General features: G+C 47.0%; 1 protein-coding gene across 12 annotated transcripts in view; it reads right to left on the bottom strand.

Moving 5' to 3' along the window:
• WDR59 (WD repeat domain 59) overlaps positions 1-23,283 on the bottom strand; it is a 96,288-nt gene that overhangs the window by 11,308 nt on the left and 61,697 nt on the right. For 9 of the 12 annotated variants that reach the window (XM_073307070.1, XM_073307066.1, XM_073307068.1 and 6 more), the window contains 5 exons: positions 22,867-22,936; positions 22,204-22,357; positions 8,521-8,654; positions 5,420-5,501; positions 3,082-3,194 (listed from right to left, as the gene is read on the bottom strand). In XM_073307070.1, the coding sequence (XP_073163171.1) occupies positions 3,082-3,194; positions 5,420-5,501; positions 8,521-8,654; positions 22,204-22,357; positions 22,867-22,936 (553 nt within the window). Of the gene's footprint in view, positions 1-3,081; positions 3,195-5,419; positions 5,502-8,520; positions 8,680-15,700; positions 15,773-22,203; positions 22,358-22,866; positions 22,937-23,283 lie in introns of those variants that run through there. The other 3 variants (XM_073307074.1, XM_073307073.1, XM_073307072.1) reach the window with 3 other exon arrangements.

The raw sequence follows: 23,283 nt of genomic DNA, 5'->3' as shown, positions 1-23,283 counted from the left end.
GTAGGTAATGTGCTGTGCAAGAGGTCTAAGTGTCAATCAGGCCTTAATGGAGGTAGCTACCAGAAAGCTCTCTGGATGACAAGAGATAGTTTGTACTTGGAGCAACAACAGGGAATTTGATTGTTAAACTGGCAGCCAAATCAAGACATTCAGTTGGAAGGTGGCGAGGGAAAGAATCATAGAATATCAGGGTCGGAAGGGACCCCCGAAGGCCATCCAGTCCAACCCCCTGCTCGAAGCAGGACCAATTCCCAGTTAAATCATCCCAGCCACGGCTTTGTCAAGCCTGACCTTAAAAACCTCGAAGGAAGGAGATTCTACCACCTCCCTAGGTAACGCATTCCAGTGTTTCACCACCCTCTTAGTGAAAAAGTTTTTCCTAATATCCAATCTAAACCTCCCCCACTGCAACTTGAGACCATTACTCCTCCTTCTGTCATCTGCTACCATTGAGAACAGTCTAGAGCCATCCTCTAGATCACTGCGGACTATGTGGCTCTAGGAAGAAGGATAAAGGAGTTGGAGGCGCAAGTGGTGTTCTCGTCCATCCTCCCCGTGGAAGGAAAAGGCCTAGGTAGGGAGCGTCGAATCGTGGAAGTCAATGAATGGCTACGCAGGTGGTGTCGGAGAGAAGGCTTTGGTTTCTTTGACCATGGGATGGTGTTCCATGAAGGAGGAGTGCTGGGCAGAGACGGGCTCCATCTTACGAAGAGAGGGAAGAGCATCTTTGCCAGCAGGCTGGCTAACCTAGTGAGGAGGGCTTTAAACTAGGTTCACCGGGGGAAGGAGACCAAAGCCCTGAGGTAAGTGGGAAAGCGGGATACCAGGAGGAAGCACAGGCAGGAATGTTTGTGAGGGGAGGGCTCCTGCCTCATACTGGGAATGAGGGGTGATCAACAGGTTATCTCAAGTGCTTATATACAAATGCACAAAGCCTTGGAAACAAGCAGGGAGAACTGGAGGTCCTGGTGATGTCAAGGAACTATGATGTGATCGGAATAACAGAGACTTGGTGGGATAACTCACATGACTGGAGTACTGTCATGGATGGTTATAAACTGTTCAGGAAGGACAGGCAGGGCAGAAAAGGTGGGGGAGTAGCCCTGTATGTAAGGGAGCAGTATGACTGCTCAGAGCTCCGGTACGAAACTGCAGAAAAACCTGAGTGTCTCTGGATTAAGTTTAGAAGTGTGTGCAACAAGAGTGATGTAGTGGTGGGAGTCTGCTACAGACCACCGGACCAGGGGGATGAGGTAGATGAGGCTTTCTTCCGGCAGCTCACGGAAGCTACTAGATCGCATGCCCTGATTCTCATGGGTGACTTTAATTTTCCTGATATCTGCTGGGAGAGCAATACAGCGGCGCATAGACAATCCAGGAAGTTTTTGGAAAGTGTAGGGGACAATTTTCTGGCGCAAGTGCTAGAGGAGCCAACTAGGGGGGGCGCTTTTCTTGACCTGCTGCTCACAAACCGGGTAGAATTAGTGGGGGAAGCAAAAGTGGATGGGAATCTGGGAGGCAGTGACCATGAGTTGGTTGAGTTCAGGATCCTGACGCAGGGAAGAAAGGTAAGCAGCAGGATACGGACCCTGGACTTCAGGAAAGCAGACTTCGACTCCCTCAGGGAATGGATGGCCAGGATCCTCTGGGGGACTAACTTGAAGGGGAAAGGAGTCCAGGAGAGCTGGCTGTATTTCAAGGAATCCCTGTTGAGGTTACAGAGACAATTTGATAGCTGCTTTCAACTACCTGAAAGGGGGTTCCAAAGAGGATGGCTCTAGACTGTTCTCAATGGTAGCAGATGACAGAACGAGGAGTAATGGTCTCAAGTTGCAGTGGGGAAGGTTTAGATTGGATATTAGGAAAAACTTTTTCACTAAGAGGGTGGTGAAAAACTGGAATGCGTTACCTAGGGAGGTGGTAGAATCTCCTTCCTTCGAGGTTTTTAAGGTCAGGCTTGACAAAGCCCTGGCTGGGATGATTTAACTGGGAATTGGTCCTGCTTTGAGCAGGGGGTTGGACTAGATGACCTTCTGGGGTCCCTTCCAACCCTGATATTCTATGATTCTATGATTCTTTGGAACCCCCTTTCAGGTAGTTGAAAGCAGCTATCAAATCCCCCCTCATTCTTCTCTTCTGCAGGCTAAACAATCCCAGCTCCCTCAGCCTCTCCTCATAAGTCATGTGTTCTAGACCCCTAATCATTTTTGTTGCCCTTCGCTGGACTCTCTCCAATTTATCCACATCCTTCTTGTAGTGTGGGGCCCAAAACTGGACACAGTACTCCAGATGAGGCCTCACCAATGTCGAATAGAGGGGAACGATCACGTCCCTCGATCTGCTCGCTATGCCCCTACTTATACATCCCAAAATGCCATTGGCCTTCTTGGCAACAAGGGCACACTGCTGACTCATATCCAGCTTCTCGTCCACTGTCACCCCTAGGTCCTTTTCCGCAGAACTGCTGCCTAGCCATTCGGTCCCTAGTCTGTAGCGGTGCATTGGATTCTTCCGTCCTAAGTGCAGGACCCTGCACTTATCCTTATTGAACCTCATCAGATTTCTTTTGGCCCAATCCTCCAATCCTGGATAAAAGCAGCAGTTCCCTCTTACATCAGGCCTCCTCCGTGCTAGTCAATCCAGATGTCTTGGAGCACCACATAGTGTACCATACACATTACATCAGAGCAGAAGCTAATCTTAGCTCAGCCGAAGGGCAGGTAGTCACTTGACGAGAGTGCCAGGGCTGCCTTCTATTTGCAATAAACAGATTTGTGGCTTCCCTCCTTTGTCCCATGAACGTGCACCTCACGATGGAGATGGAGCAGTCTCCCCATGTCCTATAACCCCATACTAAAGGTGTGGGCAGTCACAAGAAGTGCTAGAGAACTCCACAACTAGAGGTTATGCACTGGTTATCCCTGCATCAGCCTTTAGGCAGGATCTCTTAGCTCAAAGTCATTGGGATTAGCAAGCAGCTCCTCTCATCTGAGTCTGAAACAAGACCCTACAACTTTCAGCTCTGAACAGCTCTGCTCCAGAGACTACCGCTGCCCCTGCTTTGAGCCTTCAGAGACCTACAAGGACTCCAGGAGCTGACGTCCAAATGGATGTTGAGCCCAGGGCGTCTCCAAATCCGGGTCAGACTTTGGTCCAAGACAGAGATCTGTGGCTACCGTAGCCAGTGACCAGACCTGGACAGATACAAGAGAAACAGCGTCAAAGACAACTAGAAACAGAAATATACCTGCACTGAGGGCTCTGACCTCGCGCTGCAGTCAGGCATGCAAGGTTCAATAATGGCAGAATTCTTTCTTAACAGGTACAGCTGATTTGCTAGAGGCCCCAGAATCAGCCAAACCCTGATGGTTTTGGAGTTGGGCTCCATAATCATGGAGGATCAGTCAGTCATGTGAACCAACTAGCTACCTCTTAGCTGCAGGAAAGCAGTGTTAGCTGTTGGGGAGGGACCCCATTGACAGACCAGACCAGGGGTCCATCTAGTCTATTAGCCTGTCTGTGACAGCGGACAGCACCAAATACTTCAGTGCAATGTGCAAGAAGTTCCCTAGGGAACAATTATGGAATAAATCGTTGATAGGAGGAGTTTCTTCTTAACCCCCACCCATTTTGAGGTTGGTTTATGCCAGGCAGTGGGAGGTTATCATCATCAATAAGTGTCTAATCTGATTTTTAAAATCTGATGGTGCTCTTGACCTCTGTGACACTGTGTCAATGAGTTCCACAGGTGAACTACAACATATTAAAACACTTGACCTTTGATCAGTTTTAAATTTGCTGCCTTTCAGTTTTATTGAACGCTTCTTGTTCTTTTATTATGCATGAGGAGCACCTCATTTGCCATCTGTATACCTAACCCATTCATTATTTTATATACTCTATCACATCCCCTCTGATTTGTCTCCCTTCTAAACTAAACCGTCCCAGACTTTTCAATCTCTCTCCACTGAGACATCTCTCTAGGACTCATTCACTCTTCTCACCAGTCTTTAACCCCTTGCTAAGTTTTCTGCTATATCCTTGTGAGATGGGGTGACCAAAACTGCACACAGTATTCTAGCTGAGGGTGAACCACTGATTCCGTCACAGAAAAGGAAGAGGGCAGGGAGGGAGGTGTTAGAAGGGCAATGGCAGGTAAGAGACAAGACAAGAGAGCTGAGAACATGGGAGAGAATAGGAAGGTGGAGAGAACGTAGAATGCAAAGAAACAGAGCCAGGGAATTTCAGGAGTGTGGCAGCACTGTGGTACCTGGGGAGATTGGAAAGGATTGAAGTACAGAAGCAAAGCAGGCCCTGAGTGAAGCAGCAGGCCACAGGGGCCAGAAGAAAGCAGGGTAATTCATACAAAGCAGGCTCATAAGGGGACATTGGGAAATTGTCATGCTGCAGCTCGGGGCTCCAGGTCTCAGCTGAGGAGCAGGACATTTCTGTAATGCTGCAGTGCAGGTGGGGGAATGAAATGCAAAAGTGGTGTAAGCACTGCAGCAATCAGCCAGTAAATCCTTCTAGGAATTAGCCTTTCCTATGATGTGCTATTGGATCCTTTTAATCCTTACATCACGTGAATCAGAAAATGTTTGTGGTTTATATTTAAGTAACACAAATATTTTTAAGGCTCGACATTTAGGTTTTTAAAACTTTTTTTTAAAAAAGCTTAAAATGAATTGAAACATTTGTATGAACTTAAGCAAATCAAATGAAATAGTGATTTAAAGGTATAACGTTTTGCTGGAGGGTTTGCAACACAAACATCAGACTATCCTGCTAAGGTAGGAGAATCAGAAAGTAACAGAGTACAAACAAAATGAAACTGAAACTAGTCTGTTTTCACCGGCCCAGTGGAATCCAATGCAAAGTAAGCAGCATGATGGAGAAAAGGAAGGTCTCAATACACGAAACACTATTAGATTGTAAGGTCTTTGGGGCACAGGCTGTCCGCCTTTTGTATTCGTCCCTATGGGTATGAGCCCCACAAGGAGAAGAGAGAGAGAGTTCCTCTTGCCAAAATGCTTACAGCAGCTGCAGTGATTTTGATGCATGGCCATTCCAGTCACTGACACAGTAGCACGCCCTGTATCTAGGTTGGCCTATGAGAAATTCTCAGAGCACCTAGTCATCTCAGCTGGTTTGGCAAAGGGTCTGAAACGAACCATTTGCTGGCCTGGCCAGGGATTTCTCAATGAGATGTTACAAAAGTGTCAGTGCTTCTGCCCCAGTTACCAGGGACGACTCGTCTTAACCCTTCCAGGTGGTCTCTGCAGCGACTGCTGTGCCCCAACGACCCAGCCATGCCCTTGAAATCCAGGATGATGGCATGAGAATGACAAGGCGAGAGTAACGTATTCACTAAGGCGTCCCATTCAGCTGCTGTGCTCTAGATAAAGGGCAAGCCCAATACCTGGACGAGATCCCTACGTCCAACTGCCAGGGCTGAGGAGGCATTCTTCTGGCAGGTCTCCTGAATGTTACTGACGTTCAGTCTGAAAAAGAAAGAGGGCTCATTTCTTACTGACACACTACTTGCCAAGGGAGGGTTGGCTATGGATCACGACTACTGGACAGAACTCCCTAATCACACTGCAGGGTCAGATCGATCAGCATTTCCTCCACAGTCATTAAGAGACACCCGACCGCATGCCATCCAGCCGCCCTAACAGAGTGTCCACTGCACAATGTCCTGTTTCAATCCAACAGTGAATAGCAGGATCTGCTCTGACAGTCATCCGGAGATGGTCCACCACCAAAGAGTTATTACCATGGTGACATACTGGTGCAATGTGGAGCTGAGATTTGTTCTTGTACCCAGAAGCTGATAGCCATCTGGGCTGCCCCATTTACAAATTATTGTTACCATTCAATCCACCAGTCAGTTCATTTTATAGCCAGCTCTAGACTTTGAGGGGGAGCCAGGTATGACCCTGGGTGGGATGACATGCCACCACTGACAAGCCTCCAGCAGCACTGAGGGATTAGTGAGGCAGTACATGGACTTCACAGCTACTTGGCGGATTTCACGCTCACTGGCGGCAACACAGCTCCCCTAAACACCCCCATGATTTTCTCTTTCATCTGCTTCCATTCCTATCAGGGAGTACTGGGGAAAAGACTGCGTAAGACCTTACAAGCAAATGGACCAGAAAGAGACCCTCCCCCTTTAAAGACAACCTGCAAATGTGAAACAATTGGCCAGTGGCTGGGTTATTTTTGCTTCTTTATGATAGAAAAGGTAGGGAAGGGATTTTGTGTTTTTTTTCCTTTTTAAAAACACATGACATTTAGGGACCATCTCGCCTCAAAGGTCCTCTGCTGACGAGGGAGAATGACAAGATCACTAGAATGGAAATGAAAGTGTAGCAATTGAAAGAAGAGTTTTCCCATCTGTTTTTCTGTTTGCTTTAGAACTTCAATGACTAATTAGCACATTGGAGAAAGGATGTCTTTAATAAAGATTCAGCACCTCCATACTTTTGATTTAGAGGAAAGCACTCACAATACAGATGCACAGCCCTGAAATTAATATGCTGTGATACAGGAAGGCCAGAGAACAGTGGTAGAGTGTTAGAGGGGAAATATATAAGCCCTAGGCTAATTAAGGCATAGTTCCCTGTAGACTAGGGAGGGTTGCTACAGGTTAATTGGAGCACCTGTTGTCAATTAAGGCCCTGTCAGGAACCTAATAAAATCTTCAGGCAGTCTGTCATAAATATAAAGGGAAGGGTAAACCCCTTTGAAATCCCTCCTGGCCAGGGGAAAGCTCCTCTCACCTGTAAAGGGTTAAGAAGCTAAAGGTAACCTCGCTGGCACCTGACCAAAATGACCAATGAGGAGACAAGATACTTTCAAAAGCTGGGAGGAGGGAGAGAAACAAAGGGTCTGTGTGTCTGTCTATATGCTGGTTTCTGCCAGGGATAGACCAGGAATGGAGTCTTAGAACTTTTAGTAAGTAATCTAGCTAGGTACGTGTTAGATTATGATTTCTTTAAATGGCTGAGAAAAAGAACTGTGCTGAACAGAATAACTATTTCTGTCTGTGTATCTTTTTTGTAACTTAAGGTTTTGCCTAGAAGGGTTCTCTATGTTTTGAATCTAATTACCCTGTAAGGTATCTACCATCCTGATTTTATAGGGGGATTTCTTTATTTCTATTTACTTCTATTTTTATTAAAAGTCTTCTTGTAAGAAAACTGAATGCTTTTTCATTGTTCTCAGATCCAAGGGTTTGGGTCTGTGGTCACCTATGCAAATTGGTGAGGCTTTTTATCCAACATTTCCCAGGAAAGGGGGGGTGCAAGTGTTGGGAGGATTGTTCATTGTTCTTAAGATCCAAGGGTCTGGGTCTGTAGTCACCCAGGCAAATTGGTGAGGCTTTTTACCAAACCTTGTCCAGGAAGTGGGTGCCAGGTTTTGGGAAGTATTTTGGGGGGAAAGACGTGTCCAAACAGCTCTTCCCCAGTAACCAGTATTAGTTTGGTGGTGGTAGCGGCCAATCCAAGGACAAAGGGTGGAATATTTTGTACCTTGGGGAAGTTTTGACCTAAGCTGGTAAAGATAAGCTTAGGAGGTTTTTCATGCAGGTCCCCACATCTGTACCCTAGAGTTCAGAGTGGGGGAGGAACCTTGACACAGTCAGAGGGGGAGGAGGAAGGAGAGAGGACTGGAGCGTGGAGGGTTGTTGTGAGATTTGGAAGACCAGAGAACTGAGGTAAGGGAGACCCTGCTGCAGCAGGACAGGGAGACTCCCTCCCCACAGCGTTGAAGGACTGAGGGTAAGAAACCTGCAGGGGCTGGGATTCAGAGCAAGGAGCAAACCCAGACCCCTCCCGTTTCCCTCCTCTATTGCCTTCCTGGGCCACTAGCAGGGCCCTCAGCACCCAAGAGCAGGGGCAAGGGGTGGCGTCTTAATGCCTCCGAGGGCTCCCCTCCCCCCCAAGAAAAGGGCACGTCCCACCATATGAACATTGGCCATCTTGTCACAACGCGCGCGCACACAAAGTTGAAAACACCTTTTTGAGAGCAAGAGAGAGGAAGCGTGTTTGAGTGTATGTGCACGCATAGGTAGGTAGATAGAGAGATAAACAGATAGCTATGGATTTCCAGGCCTCCTCATCCATTGTAAAGAAGCAAAAAAGGGCGAAAGCCCATTCCAAAACCAACCCTTTAGAGTTCTCCTTTAACATGCACCCCTATGAAAAGGGGCCCACGCTCACAATGTTTGTTTCAAATGATGAAGTCCTGCAACAGCCAGATATACAATTTTCAGCTGCTAGGGCTGGCGCTGGTTCCCACATTTCCTTCACCATGCATCCCTTCCAGAAGTTTTTGGGAAAGAAGCCATCTCTCCTAGGTAGACAGGGACACCATGGGAATGATGCAAGAGGTGAAGGATGGTGCTCAGTGGAACAAGATGTTGATTGATTTTGACACTGCAGAGCACAGCGGTGGCATTGAGGGCCACCTTAGTTCGGGGCTAGAGATAGGGCTCTGTGGGCTGGTACTCACATGTACTGCTCCCCTAGCGATTTGTGCACGGGAAGCAGGCAAGAGATATCCTGTATGATGACTTTGCCAGCAGCTTTAATAGGTCGGTTATTCGCATCTGTCCCCTCACGCTTGCTTTTCCATCTCCTTGATTTCTGCAGAATAGATGGCAACAAGTAACTGAGGGAGGAAGACAGCAGCTGTTATCAGGGCAGGAACAATGCATGAGCATCAGGAGTAATGCAAGCAGCACCCACCCCTGCCTTCCGAAAGCTGTGTGTTACCCCCCGAAGAACAATAATAATTACATTAATTAACAAGTGTCTCCATCTCTAGGAAGTGAAAGCCAGGCAAGTGGCAAGCCCAAGGGCAAACACACACGCTTGAGAGGGATTTTACAAATTCCAGGGGGGTAGGCAGTAAAAACAAATCAATACCTAGCAAGCCAATAATATGCAGAAAGGGTGGCAGAAGGACCAATAAAATATCTTCAATGGTTCCGGGTCTGGTCCCAAGAGCCCACTATACACAGGACGACCACTGAGTTCAGCAAGAGCTCTGAGCAGAGATGTGTGGGAGGAGGTCCTTTATTTGCTGCTAGCTTCAGACCAGAGTTACAAAGAGAAGTTGACATGCCCATGTTGTCTCTTCTACCTAGTTCTAATGGGTCCTTTGTGTGTCATTGTCTAGGACCAGGGTGGGACTGACTTGGATTCCAGTGCCTCCTTGTCTACAGCATTCACCAATGCTTCTGTCTGAGAATAAAAGCTGGCTGCCTGGTGGCAACACTCAATCAGAGGAGCCCACGACCTTCCTACAGCAGTCGCCACTCAGAACCGGCTAATTTCAGGAGACAGAGCAAGGAAGCCAAGCATTTCCCCAAATGGCCACAGAGTTTTCACCTTTATGCCAGGATGTATAAAACTACTTTGGCCACCCACATCAATTATTTTAGATGGCCAGTTTCCTGGCCTCTTCCAACTCCTCAGCTTGTCGGCCCACCACTGGAGGGAGAGGAGTGGGTGCATGCAGTGGCCTGACCACACAAAGGGCCTGGAGCAATGTCTTGCAGGAGACACTGGCTGCTACGTGATGCTCTCGGATTGTGCCTTTGATTCCTGGAAAATCCAAGATGGGCAATGGATCTCTTGGTGAGCAGAGTGAAATAGCAAGGGTCTGCTGAACGCGCCCTGACTGCACAGGAACAGACTGGGCAGGCTTAAAAATTACACACACAGGCACTTGATTTTTAAAGGTCATTTAAAATTAATTCCTCCCTTACTGACTCTGGGTTTTGCCATGCAGCAGCTGAGGTCATCACTAGAACCTGCCACACAGAACCAAGAAGGAATGCACGCTCCTTACCTCGTTGAGATGGCACAGGTGAGACAGAGCCCGGAGGGTCTGGACCTGGGCTCTGGCAGGTAAGTGAAGGACAGATTTTTTTAAAGAGAGTCTAGGATGGGATTTAAGGTCAGGGTGACATAGGAGCACATATCCCATTGACTTTCAATGAGGCAGATGTGGGTGCTTTTCAAAGCCCCACCCATACTTCTGTAGCCTGCACAGGTATGATCTGATATTCAGAGGCATTGAGCATTTACATCAAAAGGGGTGCTGTGGATGCTGCTCAGAACCTCTGAAAATCCAGCTACCAGGGCTCTGCCCTCACGTCCAGCTGTGCAAACCCCAGAGAATCAGGGCAGAAATTTTGACATTCAACAGCATTGTGTATTTGTTCCTAAAAGCATCAGAATTCATCTCTGAGTGGGATCACTCTGTAGGGTGTGGGCCAGTGTCCTCTCTGATATGCAGGGCTTGCCTTTAGTCCAGTAGTTCCTTGAACTGCTCCCTGAAACTGATCAATATGTTGCGTGCCAGACGTTGCTCTCATTGGAGTCAATGGAAAATGCCGATAGACTTCCCAGAGCAGGCTGGATCTATTTGGAGGATACCCACAGAAGTATCAATGTTTTACAGCAGGTAGCCATTAGTGCATGGGGGGAAGGGAGGAAATAGAGAATGTGCTTTGCGCTATAGCATGCATGCTTCCCCACTCTGTGCCCCACACAGCATTGACCAGGAACCTCCTTGGGTCAGAAGGGAGCAGACGTTTGAACCCAAGTTTGCAGGCGCAGGGCCTGTTCTCTGCAGGTCTAATGCCACCGACTCTGGCAGAGGTATGCCAGCAGAGTACTCTGGAGAGCAGTGTACCACACAGTGGCCACCCGTTAATTAGCGGGCCCCAGCAGGGGAGAGGATTCCATCTGCTCTGCAGCACTCACAGATGGACAATTCTCCCAGACTGAAGTAGGTTCCTCTGAAACACACACACACTGCCCTTCTGTCACTGAAAGCAGATTCAAACCCCGCCTGCCTTTAGGGAGGCATTTTGGAGACTCAGAACATGGACAAAACACAGCATTTTCCACAAGTAAACTAGTCACTTTGGGGGGGGGGGGCGGTGAGGATGGAAGAATGGGATATTCCACGAATGGATCATTTACACTGCTAGATGTCAACAGGGCAGGCAAAACAATGAAGACATTAACTGATTACTGGGCCTGTCAATCAAATCTTCCCCCTTCCCTTGGATAAGGGCTGTCTACATACTTGCAAAATTTGGACCCAGGATTGTTCACTGGCCTAGCTCCACCAGTAGAGCTAGATGACATGGTGGTTACAAAACCCACACCCCCTGCCTACCCTACAGCTTCTGTCCCCGCCCCCCCGCCCCCAGAGCTGTGCCTGTGGAGATAGCTCCAATTAAAAGTCCTGCTTGCTTCAACCAACCAGTGGCAGTAGGACAGAAAGCCAAGGAAGCAGCAGGAGATGTCAGCCTTGGTGTGGGCAGCCAAACGTGAGCCATATCAACCTTCACGTGTAATAGTGAGGTGAAGCCCATGGAGACTGCAGGTCCCAAGTGACGTTCCACCTTGGTCCAAATGATTGGCAAACCACAAGAGTAGCCCTCAGTTGGGCAATATTTGGGCACTTTTAAGGCAGGATTACCCAAGGTCAGAAGTGTCCCGTGTTTGGGTCTGTCATTGCACGGGGCTTGGGAAAAGATCACACAAGGTTCCATCTCCCTTTTTGCTCAACTTGTTTCCCAGGGAGCATTCTCCTCGATGGTTTAAAGACACCCCTCTGTCCACAGCATTCAAGAGGCACAGGAAATGCGCTTCTCCCTGGGGGCTCTGCCACAGGCTGATGGTGCCCCACTGCCTTCATGACACACTAGCCTGCAATTGGCTGCTCAGGTTTAAAGAGGCTGGGAACATAATGGGTGGTGCTCAACTGTCAATTAATGAGTCTGCCCCCATTGTACTTGAAGCTGCAGGTGGAAAATTTGGGTCATTTGTCCCCAACCTTTCTACCTCTATCTTCGTGCAATCTAGAATCCAAGCCAGTGGGAACTGCATCTCCTCAGCTGCTTCAGAGAGCCCAAGAGGAGAGGCAGGAGAGAAAGGAAATAGCTAGTGACAGTGAATTGAGATTCTTGAGCTCCTCTGAGCATCAAGAGGAAGGAACCGAGAGTGTTCAGACAGTCATGGGGAAGGGGATGGTTGTGGGGAACAGCCCTGAGTAATGACTGCACAGCTAGCCCAAGGGTGCCATTTGCTGCAATCTGAGGTGATAATGATGGCAGTAAACGGGTTAAATGTGGAAACAGACAGCCCAAGAATAAGCCACCGACTGCTTGTAGCAACCACAATTATCCCTGCATAATCAGCAGAGCGGGTTACAAAATCCTGCATGCTCCTCTTGGAATGGGGCTACTGAACATTCGTGTCTCCCCTCAGGATCTTGCTGACACAGGCAGTGTCTTAGGTAGCCCCATGAAATGTAGGGGCACATCAGAGATAGAGAGGTTCAAGGGTTAAATTTCTTTTAATGGGGTGGAGGGATAGAAGGAGGGGAGAATGCAGACAATGCCAAGGATTAAGTTCACCAAGCTCCAGATCAGGTTCAAGCTGCTTCTCATGAAATCTCCAGTGGGGCGCAGTGTGTTTGTCAAGTCTTTCTTGCTCAAAAAGTTCTCCTCCTTGTATTTTGAACAACAAACCCCAGTAAACTCCAATTACAGGTGTCCGAAACCTGCCTGGCCACCAAACTGCCAGGGTTTTTAGAACAAGCTTCTCTGCAACATTAAGATTTGCTATTTGCAATATCTGCCCTGGTAGCCAGTCCCAGCAGCTTCCAAGGAAGGGGCAAAAAATCCCAAGTGGGCAATTATGGAAAAACTTGTCCATTTGGGGACTATTTCTTCCTGACCCTCATCATCATTAGTGGCTGGTTCCTGCCCTGAAGCAGGATGGTTTGGTGCCTCTCTCATGTAATTGGTGGATAGTCTCATTATCCTGATCAGTGTCTAATTGTTCTCTGACTCCCCCTAAGTTCTCAGTCTCAGTGATCTCTGGTGGCAAGAAAGGTCACATGATAGTTATGTAGGGCATAAAAATATTTTTTTTTAATCAGTTTTACATTTGCTTATGGGGTTTCACTGACTGTCCCCAGCTCTTGGTTATGAAACAAAGTAATTCACTTTTTCCATATGAGGCATTGTTTTGTATCCCTCCATCATGTCTCCTCCTCTCTAAAATTAAACAGTTCCATCTTTTGAGTCTCTCTTTATATGGAATTCCCCTCGTGGCTCTAACTATTTTAGCTGCCTGTCTTCAAAAACCCCTTCGATTTCTTCTGTATCTCTTTTGAGGCAGGGTGACTGGCACTGAACACTGTTTTCCAGGTGAGGGCGTGCTATTGGTTTATACAATCATTACATGGCATCCTTCCTGTGCCAATACTGGGGCACAGAGTGGAATCTAGACTCTGCTATTCCGCTCTGTCATTGTCTGCTGTACAGTGGTAAGACTGACTGGTCTGCTCTCCCTAGGATGCCCGAGTTTCCTCACACCAGCTGCTTTCCACTTGACAGCTTCCCAGGGGAGTTTGTCTCTTGGCATCCAAAGTACATGCCCCAAATTCAACCAGGGCTTTCTTCTAATTCTAGTGGAAATGAGACGTTGGTGAGTAATTTCTCAGATCTCTACATTGGTGGTGAAGTCTTTCCTTCCAACGCTTAGAATTTTTCAGACACTTATTTTCGACAGTGTCTACTTTTCTGTTTAACATTTTGGTAGACTGATTTCTAGAATGCCTTAATACTATGGATAGCACTAGTCTTTACACATCCTGACATTGTGACTGCTGCATATTGAGCAGAGGTTTCTATTGCACTGTCCTCAGTGATGCCCAGGTCTGCTTCCTGAGCAATTATATTTCACTCCACACTCCTCAATTCAGAGGATTCCTTTCAGTGAGCATTACTTTGCTTCTCTCATTGTGGAATTCCTTCCACCTGTTGTGCTGAACAGTCACCTAGCTTGGTTAGGTCCTTCTGTAGTTCCTCACTCAAATTAGGTTCCTCTTCTCCTGTCTTGACTCATCTAAGCAATGATGGGTTATCCACACATTTTGACACCTCACTACTCACTCCCTTTTCCAGATAATTGATAAATAAATTGAACACTGGCCTGAGGATAGAACTTTGGAGCATCTCACTTAAACTTTTGCCATGTTGGAAAACTGGCCATTTTCCTCTAGCTCTGTTTTCTGTCTTAGTTGCTGATCCACGGTAAAACTTTATTTCTCACCCTATCAGAACATTGGTTTCCTTAATAGCCTTTTGCAACGGATTCTGTCAAAGGATTTTTGAAAGTCCAAATGAATTATGTCTTTCTATTCTCTTTCAGCCACTATTTTGGTGACACATTCATAGAGTTGTAGTAGATTACGGAGGTACAATTTTCTTTTACAAAAGCCATGCTGGTCTGTCGCTATCGTATCATGTTCCTCTAGGTGTACCATAATTCTATTTTTAATTAGAGCTCAACCATGTACCTGGTACTGAACTACAGATTACTGCTCTGTCATTCCCAAAATAATCCCTACTGCTTTTTTAGAGGTAGGACCGAAGGGTAGCAAATCTATTGAATTAAAAACCAGCAGCTGATTTTCATGATAGCAGGTTTTTGTCAGCAGCTCAACCACTTCCTTTAAGTGAATTTTTCTTCTAAAATGGTTGGATGATGCTGCGAAGTCCAGGAGACTTGCTGCTCTTTAGCAGTTTGTTCCAGGACCTCTTTGAAATCTCCATCTCTGACCCCTTGTCCTTATCTGAAAAGAGAAGGCCTGGGACAGGCGTGACCCCTCCTCCTCGGTTGTTTTGACTGATTGTCAGGGTCTATGGAAGACTGGTACCAATGACTGGGATGTGGGCGGTCTGGCCTGGTGATCACCGCAGTGTTCAGGAACCAAAAGCCAACAGGTATGTCCAGAGTCAGGTGTTGGAGCTGAAAGCTGGAGGCAGGGTCAGACAGGAAACAGGTGCACCAGTGCTGATTCAGAAACCAAAGAGCCATAGCCTCGTCAGAGCCAGAGCAGTCAGTCACCAGGGTGATAGGATTCAGGGACTGGAGCAAGTAGCGGAAATAGGACAGGGTCAAAGTCAGGAACTGGGGACAAGGCTGGAGTCAGGGTCTGTAGCAGCAAGCCAGGATCCAACCTGTTGCACAGACAACTTCCTGTGTCTCTTTCTAGCTTAAATAGCATACTCAAGAGCTCCTCCCATCAGGTACCTCTGGGCAGTAACTTTAGTGGACAGCTCCCAATTCTCCAGTCAGTAGTAGAGCTGTTAGGTGGTACTGTGGATCCAGCAGTGGCCTGAGCGCCTGTGGGCATGGGTTCAGGACTCACGGATCCTCACACTGGTGCAAAGAAATCATTTTGCTTTTCTGCAATGTCCTTAGCCTCCTTAATTGCTCCCTTTACTCCTTGAAAGTAAAGTACATCCTTTTCTACTATGTTATTAGCCTCTCTGATCTCCCTCAGCAGCCTTTTCGTGATCAGAAGGCTGGGTTGGACAAGCCCACTAGTATACTCTTACAGTTTGGGATCTGTCTCTCTACAGATGCTACCGCCCATTCAGAAGTGTTATCATATTTGATTCTCTGGACTCTTTTAGGTTCAGTGTATAGTGCAACTCCCCTACTCCATGACCCCATCTACCCCTTCTTGGCACTGGGTCTAATAATGGAACAGCCTGTTGTTCAGGTTAGCCTAGGTCAGGCAGGGAGTGCTTTATTCTTGGGCAGAAGACAGGGTAAGGGAAGGAGAGCATTAGCACAGCACACAGTACCGGGAAGTCGTTAATTGCTTGTATGGACCAGCGCCGCCGAGCAGAGCGAAGAGACATCTGCGCATGAAAACACTACACCCCAGATGAGAAAGGAAGAAAGGCACCAAGAAAAAGAAAAGAATAAATAACTAAAATCCAAAAAAGCCTGGACCGAGGGAGCAAGGGGCATTGTGGCCTGTAGTTTGTTACTCCACAGTGTTCCACAAAGGGCCATTTCAAATCAAGGTCCAATCGGAAGCATCACCCCTTCCTTCTGCAGTGTGACATTAGCCATAGGTTCTGCAGGGAGGGGGCTGCTGTCTCTCGGCCCATCACTGGCTCCTTTGGAGGACCTCAGTTCTCTACAGGCATTAATGAGCTAAGCCTCCCACCTGAGGTGGAGGAATATTATTGTAACTGGCACAAAGGGGTGAAGAGACTTGCTCTAGGTCACACAGCGAGGCAGTGATGCAGTCGAGGACAGAACCAAGATCTCTTGAGTCCCGGCCCTCTAAGCACTAGAAAATGCTTCCTCACTAAGGTGCTGGAAGCATAGAACTAAGCACCAGCCTGAACACATTACATTTAACATAGCTGGTGCCTGCCATGGCCCCAGAACCCACAACTGTGGCAGACTGTTGGTGTGCTACCTGGAGAGCAGTCAGGGGTGGTGAAAGGGAGATTTTCCTGTGTGTTCACAGGACTACAAAGGCAGACCAAGAATGCTATGGAGAAGGGAGGGATAGCTCAGTGGTTTGAGCATTGGCCTGCTAAACCCAGGGCTGTGAGTTCAATCCTTGAGGGGGCCATTTAGGGATCGGGGCAAAAATTGAGGATTGGCCCTGCTTTGAGCAGGGGGTTGGACTAGACGACCTCTTGAGGTCCCTTCCAACCCTGATATTCTATGATTCTAAGCAGCCCACGTGAGGAACTCACAAAGGGTTTCCAGCATGAGAGGGCTGACAGGCCTTGACACTAAAGACGATGCCATTGCTAACAGAGCTCATGAATTCATGGCTCAGCTGACTCCATAGCAGGGCCGTGCCCAAGCTGAGCAGCGAGCCAGGCTCTTTGCCTTTGGCTGGAGATACTGGGCCAGGTAAGGTAAGGAGCTCTCTCGCAGGCTCCTTAGCCACCCAGCTGCTCACATTGCTCCTCCCTTGGGACCTGCAGGAACATCGGCCATTGGAACCTGGCACAGTGTTTATGGTAAAATCCCCAAAATGGGAATCTTACAATGGGCCTAAAGATTCCTCTTTTACTTTCAGTCGAATGGCTGGGCCAATGACAGGAGCTACAATTAGAGATGCTGAGAAAAAAAATGGCAGACCCAGAAGCTCTGCACTGATTTGATTTCACTGACACCTGATTTACTACAATGCCCTTGTGGGAGCTGCCAAATGGTCCGGTTTCTTTGTGTCTGTGTTCTCTCTCCTTTGAGCCAGCAAGACTGGGGCAGGGGGTAACTAGGAGTAATGGTGAAAGACAAATTTAGTCTATCAGGAAAAGCTCCCTGGCTGTGAGATGTTATAGGCTGTACACTAACCCAGCAAAGGGACGCCCCATTTAATAGTGAAGTGGACCAAAGGACAGGTGAACACATGGTAAGGAGCAGTCCGGCACCAGACCCAGGGACTATGGGGGCAGAGGGGACAGATCGGATCCAGTAAGTTTTTCCCTTCCTTCCTTTTTGCATTCAAGTTGGATCAGCATAATCTTGGTCACGTTCACTGACTCGTGTTACACAGTCAAAGTATGCCTTTATAAAAAAAAATTCTAAACACAGACTGTTTCCAGTAGCCTTAAGGATGAACCGTATGCTTCCCGAATAAATACAAAACCTTGATCTGGATTCAAAACCACTTCGAGTACAAATGGGTTGGAGTCAAAAGGAGAAAGGTGACATCTTGCTCATCTCTGCTGTCTGCAATAGCATGCCAAGCCATTTTCAGCCAATAAAGGACACTCAGAGCTGTCAACCATGGTCTGAGCCTCTGATACAACCTGACCCTGTGTCTCATTGCTGGAACATTTCTTCCATCACCACCATCCTCACACAAAAAGCTTTAACAGCCACAAGGCAGTAAACTACACCACCATGAGAGAGTTGTTCATATTCAGCTTGTTGCATGGCTCAGCAAGACAGAGTCACGCTGGGAGGATTCAGAGAAAGGCTTACCAGGAGAACTACCCCTCCTTCGGTTGCAGGCACCTGCAACAACCTTCACAAGAGGAGGAGGAAGGGCCCAGCAGTAAGAAATTAAATATAGTTGAGACAAGCAGAGAAAGAGAATTAAGATTCCCCCACTCTGCTTCACTCAAATAACTTCTACTGAAGGCACCATTGGACGGTCTCATTTATAGTGCCTCAAAGTAGTACTGAGTCTGGCACCTGCCCTTGTTGTACAGATCTCATGCCAGTGAACGGGCAGCGGCTCTATTCTGGATGATTCCCCTTGGACTGAGATCTCAGTCTTTGGGCTTGTAATGTTCAGATCTGCCAGCCGGGTAGTGTGGATTCTGAAGCTTTGATACCAGCACGTGAGTGCAAAGTAACAAGACCACGGACGTCAGAGAAATCAGGCAAATCCATCCACTGTCCTATTACCATGGAGGGGATGCCATGTTTCTCTCATGGAATGGATTTGGGCAAGAAGCTGATGGTGCTAGTTCCTGAGCCAGGAAAGGAGGCTGTGCTCTGCACATGAGCCTGGAGAGAACTCCCAAACACTTTCTTTTCTTGAAATTACTTAAGTTCCAACCTCGTAGAGAAAACCATGAGGATGGAGCCCATCCAAGTCAATGGCGCTGTGCAGTTCTTTGCAGGATCAGGACCTTGATTTGTAAACTCCTCAGGGTAGCCCCTGCCTTTTACTACATGTTTACACAGTGCTGGGTGCTCTGAGTCCCAGAGGCCTTTGGGTACTAGCATTATACAAACGAAACAATAGAAAATTACAACTCTCCATTGACACTAATCGTATTGCTGTTGGCTGGTGAAACTTCTACTAGAAACCCAACTTTTCTCCTTCTTCCTGGCTAATAATTGTGAGTCACTTTTTTAGGGGTTGAGGGTGGTGGGGAGGGGCGGCACATTAATTCTCAGAGACCCATTTTCAGTTTTCATTTAGAGATCTCAGTAGCTTAGCTGCCTCTCCAGGAACACTAGAGTATATTCTGTGTTCAGCAATGTTGATCAATGTTTGTTGATTCCAGCCATCCCTTTGGTAGTGACTGCTATGGATATGGCCGCAGAGGTATTTGCAGTTTAAATACCTAGTTATCTTTCTGGAGTATTCATTTTTTTGACTGAAATTTAACTTGGCTGGTCTCTGCTAGAAGGGGATTTTGTTTTACATCCAGGGGAGATAAAATTGATTTTTTTAAACAAAAGCAGTTTTTATTTAAATTGGATTTTTTTTATTTTGTTGTTTAAATACATTCAGAATTCATTCCATTCAGATTTTATTAACTCAAAATATGTTAAGGCCTAAATTTAGTCATAATCTCTTAAAACACTTAAATAAAAAATAAATAGGCTGAATCCATAAGCCTCTATAAAAAAAAAAATCAAAAGGCTGCTTTTCTATATGAAAGAAAGAACCAGGAGAAAAACATTTAACTTTTGAGGTCAAACTTTATAAATATGGCACAAATCAGCCTAAGTAATTTAGGAGACACTCTCATTTTCAAGAGAATAGGGGAAGACTAGGAATGTAGGACAAGGACTAGGTCACTTTCACTGAGGCATATCTAAAAATGTTCCCAGGCTGACCTGAAATAATCAGTTTAATTCACTGACTACAGTCAAATCCTCTGTTTAATCATTTAGTTGTAAATGTGAAACATGTTTTGGTCAGAGAAGTTTATTTGTCCAAAACATTTAAGTTTGCTTTGCTAAATAAAAAGAAATTGTATTTGCTGTTTCGTGTTTAATTCTAGTTACCATCCTAATGCACCTTGATATAGTTCATGAGCAAAATGTTCATTATCTAGTAAATAAGCAATATCTCATTCACCATTTTCTAATATACTAAAAATCTACAATTAATAAGCATCTGAAAATATTAAGCTATCATTGCTTAAATAAGTCTATATAGTTATAGTGAACCCTTCCAGGAAGTAAACAGATGTACCAAACCTAGTGAAAAGTCTCTATTTAGTTGTAAATGAACATGTTTTAATGGTTATATCAACCAAAGAGAAAGCACCTTTCTTCAGAAAATAACCAAAGTACAAATGGAAAAGTTGATAAAAATCAATTATTTAAATTCAGGCTTTCCACTTGGTGATTTAAATTGATGGTTTAAATGGCCCATTTACATTTGTATTAAAACCAATCGATCCTCCAGAGCAAGGAGTTGACAAGATCCAGATTTTTTTTTCCTAACCCTAAAATTTAATGATTCAAAAAACCCAAACCATTAATATAACAGGAAGGCTGCGAGATCAAACTCTGAGAAGTCAGAAAATCTCATTCCATGACTCCTCTGCCTACAGACAAATATCTGTGACTTTTTCACCTGCAGCAACATTGTGTGCGGTTCTTACTTTCTTGCCCTGCTCTTAGAGTAGCCTGGACAAAGGAAAGCCTGCAGGGCTGGGAGAGGAGGACATATGAGTCTATCTGTATTTCACCCAACACAACAACACACATGTGCTTGGTTGTGTAGGTTTTTCCTGGACATATTAAGGTCGTGTCACCATCAGTTCATGGGCTGGAGAGGCAGGTCCCATAAAAATAACACCCACGTGCTTATGTGCACATTTTTACACTAGCCTGGCATGTTAGCAAGGTGTGTGTCAGGGACAAGCATACTACAGAGGGAGCAGCTCTTCAAATAGACTCTCATGTGAAGGCGGGGATAGGCTGGAATGCTAATGATCAGGCAGCAACACAGCAGTGCCCACTGAAAGGAAGTTTGAGTAGAATATGGGCAGAACAATAAGGGTGTGTCTTCACTACCTGCTGAATCGGCAGGCAGTGATCGATCCAGCAGGGATCGATTTATGGCATCTAGTCTAGACACGATAAATCAATCCCCGTGCGCTCTCCTGTCAACTCTCGTACTCCAGCGCCGCGAGAGGCGCAGGCAGAGTCGATGGGGGAGCGGCAGCTGCCAACTCACCATGGTGAAGACACCACGGTGAGTTGATCTAAGTACGTTGACTTCAGCTACGTTATTCACGTAACTGAAGTTGCGTAACTTAGAGTGATCCCCCCCCAGTGTAGACCAGGGCTAAGAGAGCCTACTGGGGTCTATATGGAGGCAGGGCTTTTGATGAGGAGAGGTCCCCCCAGAGGCTCCGCCCATGGCTGAACGTTCTATTGCCTATCAGTTGAGCATAATACAGACCCAAAGTGGTGACTGCTGGACATTCTGTCCATGAGGAAATACAATTAAAGCAGGCTGCTGGAAAATCAGTTCCTGTTTTGCTGCCCTGCCAGGACAAGAGGCCAGGACTAACTCCCCAGGGCAACAGTGAGGAAAACTCAGGCTCTTAAGCATCTCTTTGTCCTGCTTTAGGCATCTGGGAAGCCATCCACTGCTGCAGGAGAAACTCCATACCTGAGCACAGGCCTTGGGCCATTTACTTTGGAAGTCTGGAATGTTAAGGCATTCTGTGAATAAGTTTATACGGTTCTTTGAATTCTTTGTTTCAAGCATGTCAGTTCACCCTGGAACAGGCTGCAAGGCTGGTTACTCACACAACACCTGCACAATAGGCCCCTCTGGACCCGCCACCAAATTGCTCTTTTAGAACTTCTTGCAGCCTCACTTATTCAGCCCTTCTTCCCCCAGTGTAACAGGACACAATGGTGAGAAAACATGCCACTACTCCCAAAGGGTTTCCTGAGTCAGGACTAGCCCACTCTGCAATGGTAACAGGTGCACTTAACCTATCCAGCTGGGCCAGGGACGTCTTGTCACAGTCTGTGTACAGCAGTTAGCAAGATGGGCCACCATCGCCAACTGGGGCATCTAGGTGTGACCACTGACAACCCCATCTAGAAATGGAGGCAGCTCCCCCTGGAGTTCCTCAGTGAGCCAGTACCAGAGGCCTGGTTCTTTACCCTGGAGCATGTCAGGGAAAGCAGACACAGGCCAACTGGTTATGGAGATCCTCACTCCGGAGGCTCTAGAGCAGTCCCCATTTGTTCTGCAACCTCCACAGACATTGCTCGTAGGAGCTCTGCGTTCAGCTGCACAGGGAGCACCTTGGTTATGTTAGGCCTACCTCTGCAAGGGAATCAGTCCAACTAACAGCAAGTTCAGAGGGAAGCTGAAATAAATGGGCCAGTCAAAACAGAGGAGTGATCAATGGACAGAGAAACAACACAAAGGAGCCAAGCCACGGTGACTTTTCACCAGAGTGGCTCATAAGGGAACGCGTCCCTAGTAGAATGAAGAAGCTCCTTGGGCACTAATGTATGTGGTTAAGGGCAGTGATGCTAACGGGCTAGAGAGAAGGAAAGCAGGTTGTTACAGGCATTGGGAAAGGTTTCCTGGCCAGGCCCTTACCCTCTCCTTGTAGTAGAAGGAGCTGATGGAGACCTGCTCCTTCTCACTGCGGGTGGGACTCCCACTGTACAAGCGCAGATTGCCTGGGGTTTCCGTACGGATCTTCATCGGCGTGATCAGGCCACTATGATAGGCCGATAAAGCCGACAGAGATCTGCCAAAGAAGAGAACAAGTTTTCAGTAACTTACCCTTGGCAAACCACCATGGGAGTTCCAGCTACAGCATGTCACTAGCCTGGCACCACTGTTATTTCTGGCATGTATTAACATGGGAAAGCTCAGCTGAAGCAAGCAGCCAGCATCTCTGACTTCTTATACTTCCTGAGACCAAGGCACTAGCGACTGGACTTACTGAAAACCAGTGGCTCAGCAGCTGCTGTCCTCCCAGCCTCTAGCCCCTAGCTCCAGTCACTGGCAAATCCATTCATAGAATCATAGAATATCAGGGTTGGAAGGAACCTCAGGAGGTCATCCAGTCCAATCCTCTGCTCAAAGCAGGACCAACCCCAGCTAAATCATCCCAGCCACTGCTTTGTCCAGCCTGACCTTAAAAACCTATAAAGGAAGGAGATTCCACCACCTCCCTAAGTAACCCATTCCATTCACCAGTGTAATATAGGGGGATTTTGCAGGCTTTGCTGAAATGCGTGACTTTGTGTTCACCTGGGAGTAGGTTCTGTAGGAGAGACTGCACGGTGCATTGTCATGGGTCTTGTAAAATATACCAGGTAACCTGTGGAGACAGGACATAAAACCACATTCTGCACAGATAGGATTTGAACTTTCGCAGCCCTTTCCCCTGCCCAAAGGGGTAGCTTTCACAGTGATGCCTGTGAATTTAAGGCACACAAACCCCACCAACAGTAATGAGGCATGTGGCGGGATGCCCACAAACCAGCCCAGCCCCTCTCCCCTCAGCTCATCCTGGTCTGTAAATGCCATCTAGACAATCTGATTTTTCTCAAGCCAAATCTACTTCCCTGAACCCATCAAAATAAAGAGCCCAGCTATGTCAGAGCTTTTCAATTCATCAGCTCCTCACAGCTGGCTCCGAGGAGAGGAGGAGAAGGAGAAGCCCTG

The sequence above is a fragment of the Lepidochelys kempii genome, chromosome 12, assembly GCF_965140265.1.
Source record: "Lepidochelys kempii isolate rLepKem1 chromosome 12, rLepKem1.hap2, whole genome shotgun sequence".
In the NCBI taxonomy this organism is placed as follows: domain Eukaryota; kingdom Metazoa; phylum Chordata; order Testudines; family Cheloniidae; genus Lepidochelys; species Lepidochelys kempii.
The sequence above is the reverse complement of the archived record's forward strand: the minus strand, read 5'-3'. Positions and strand labels throughout refer to the sequence as shown.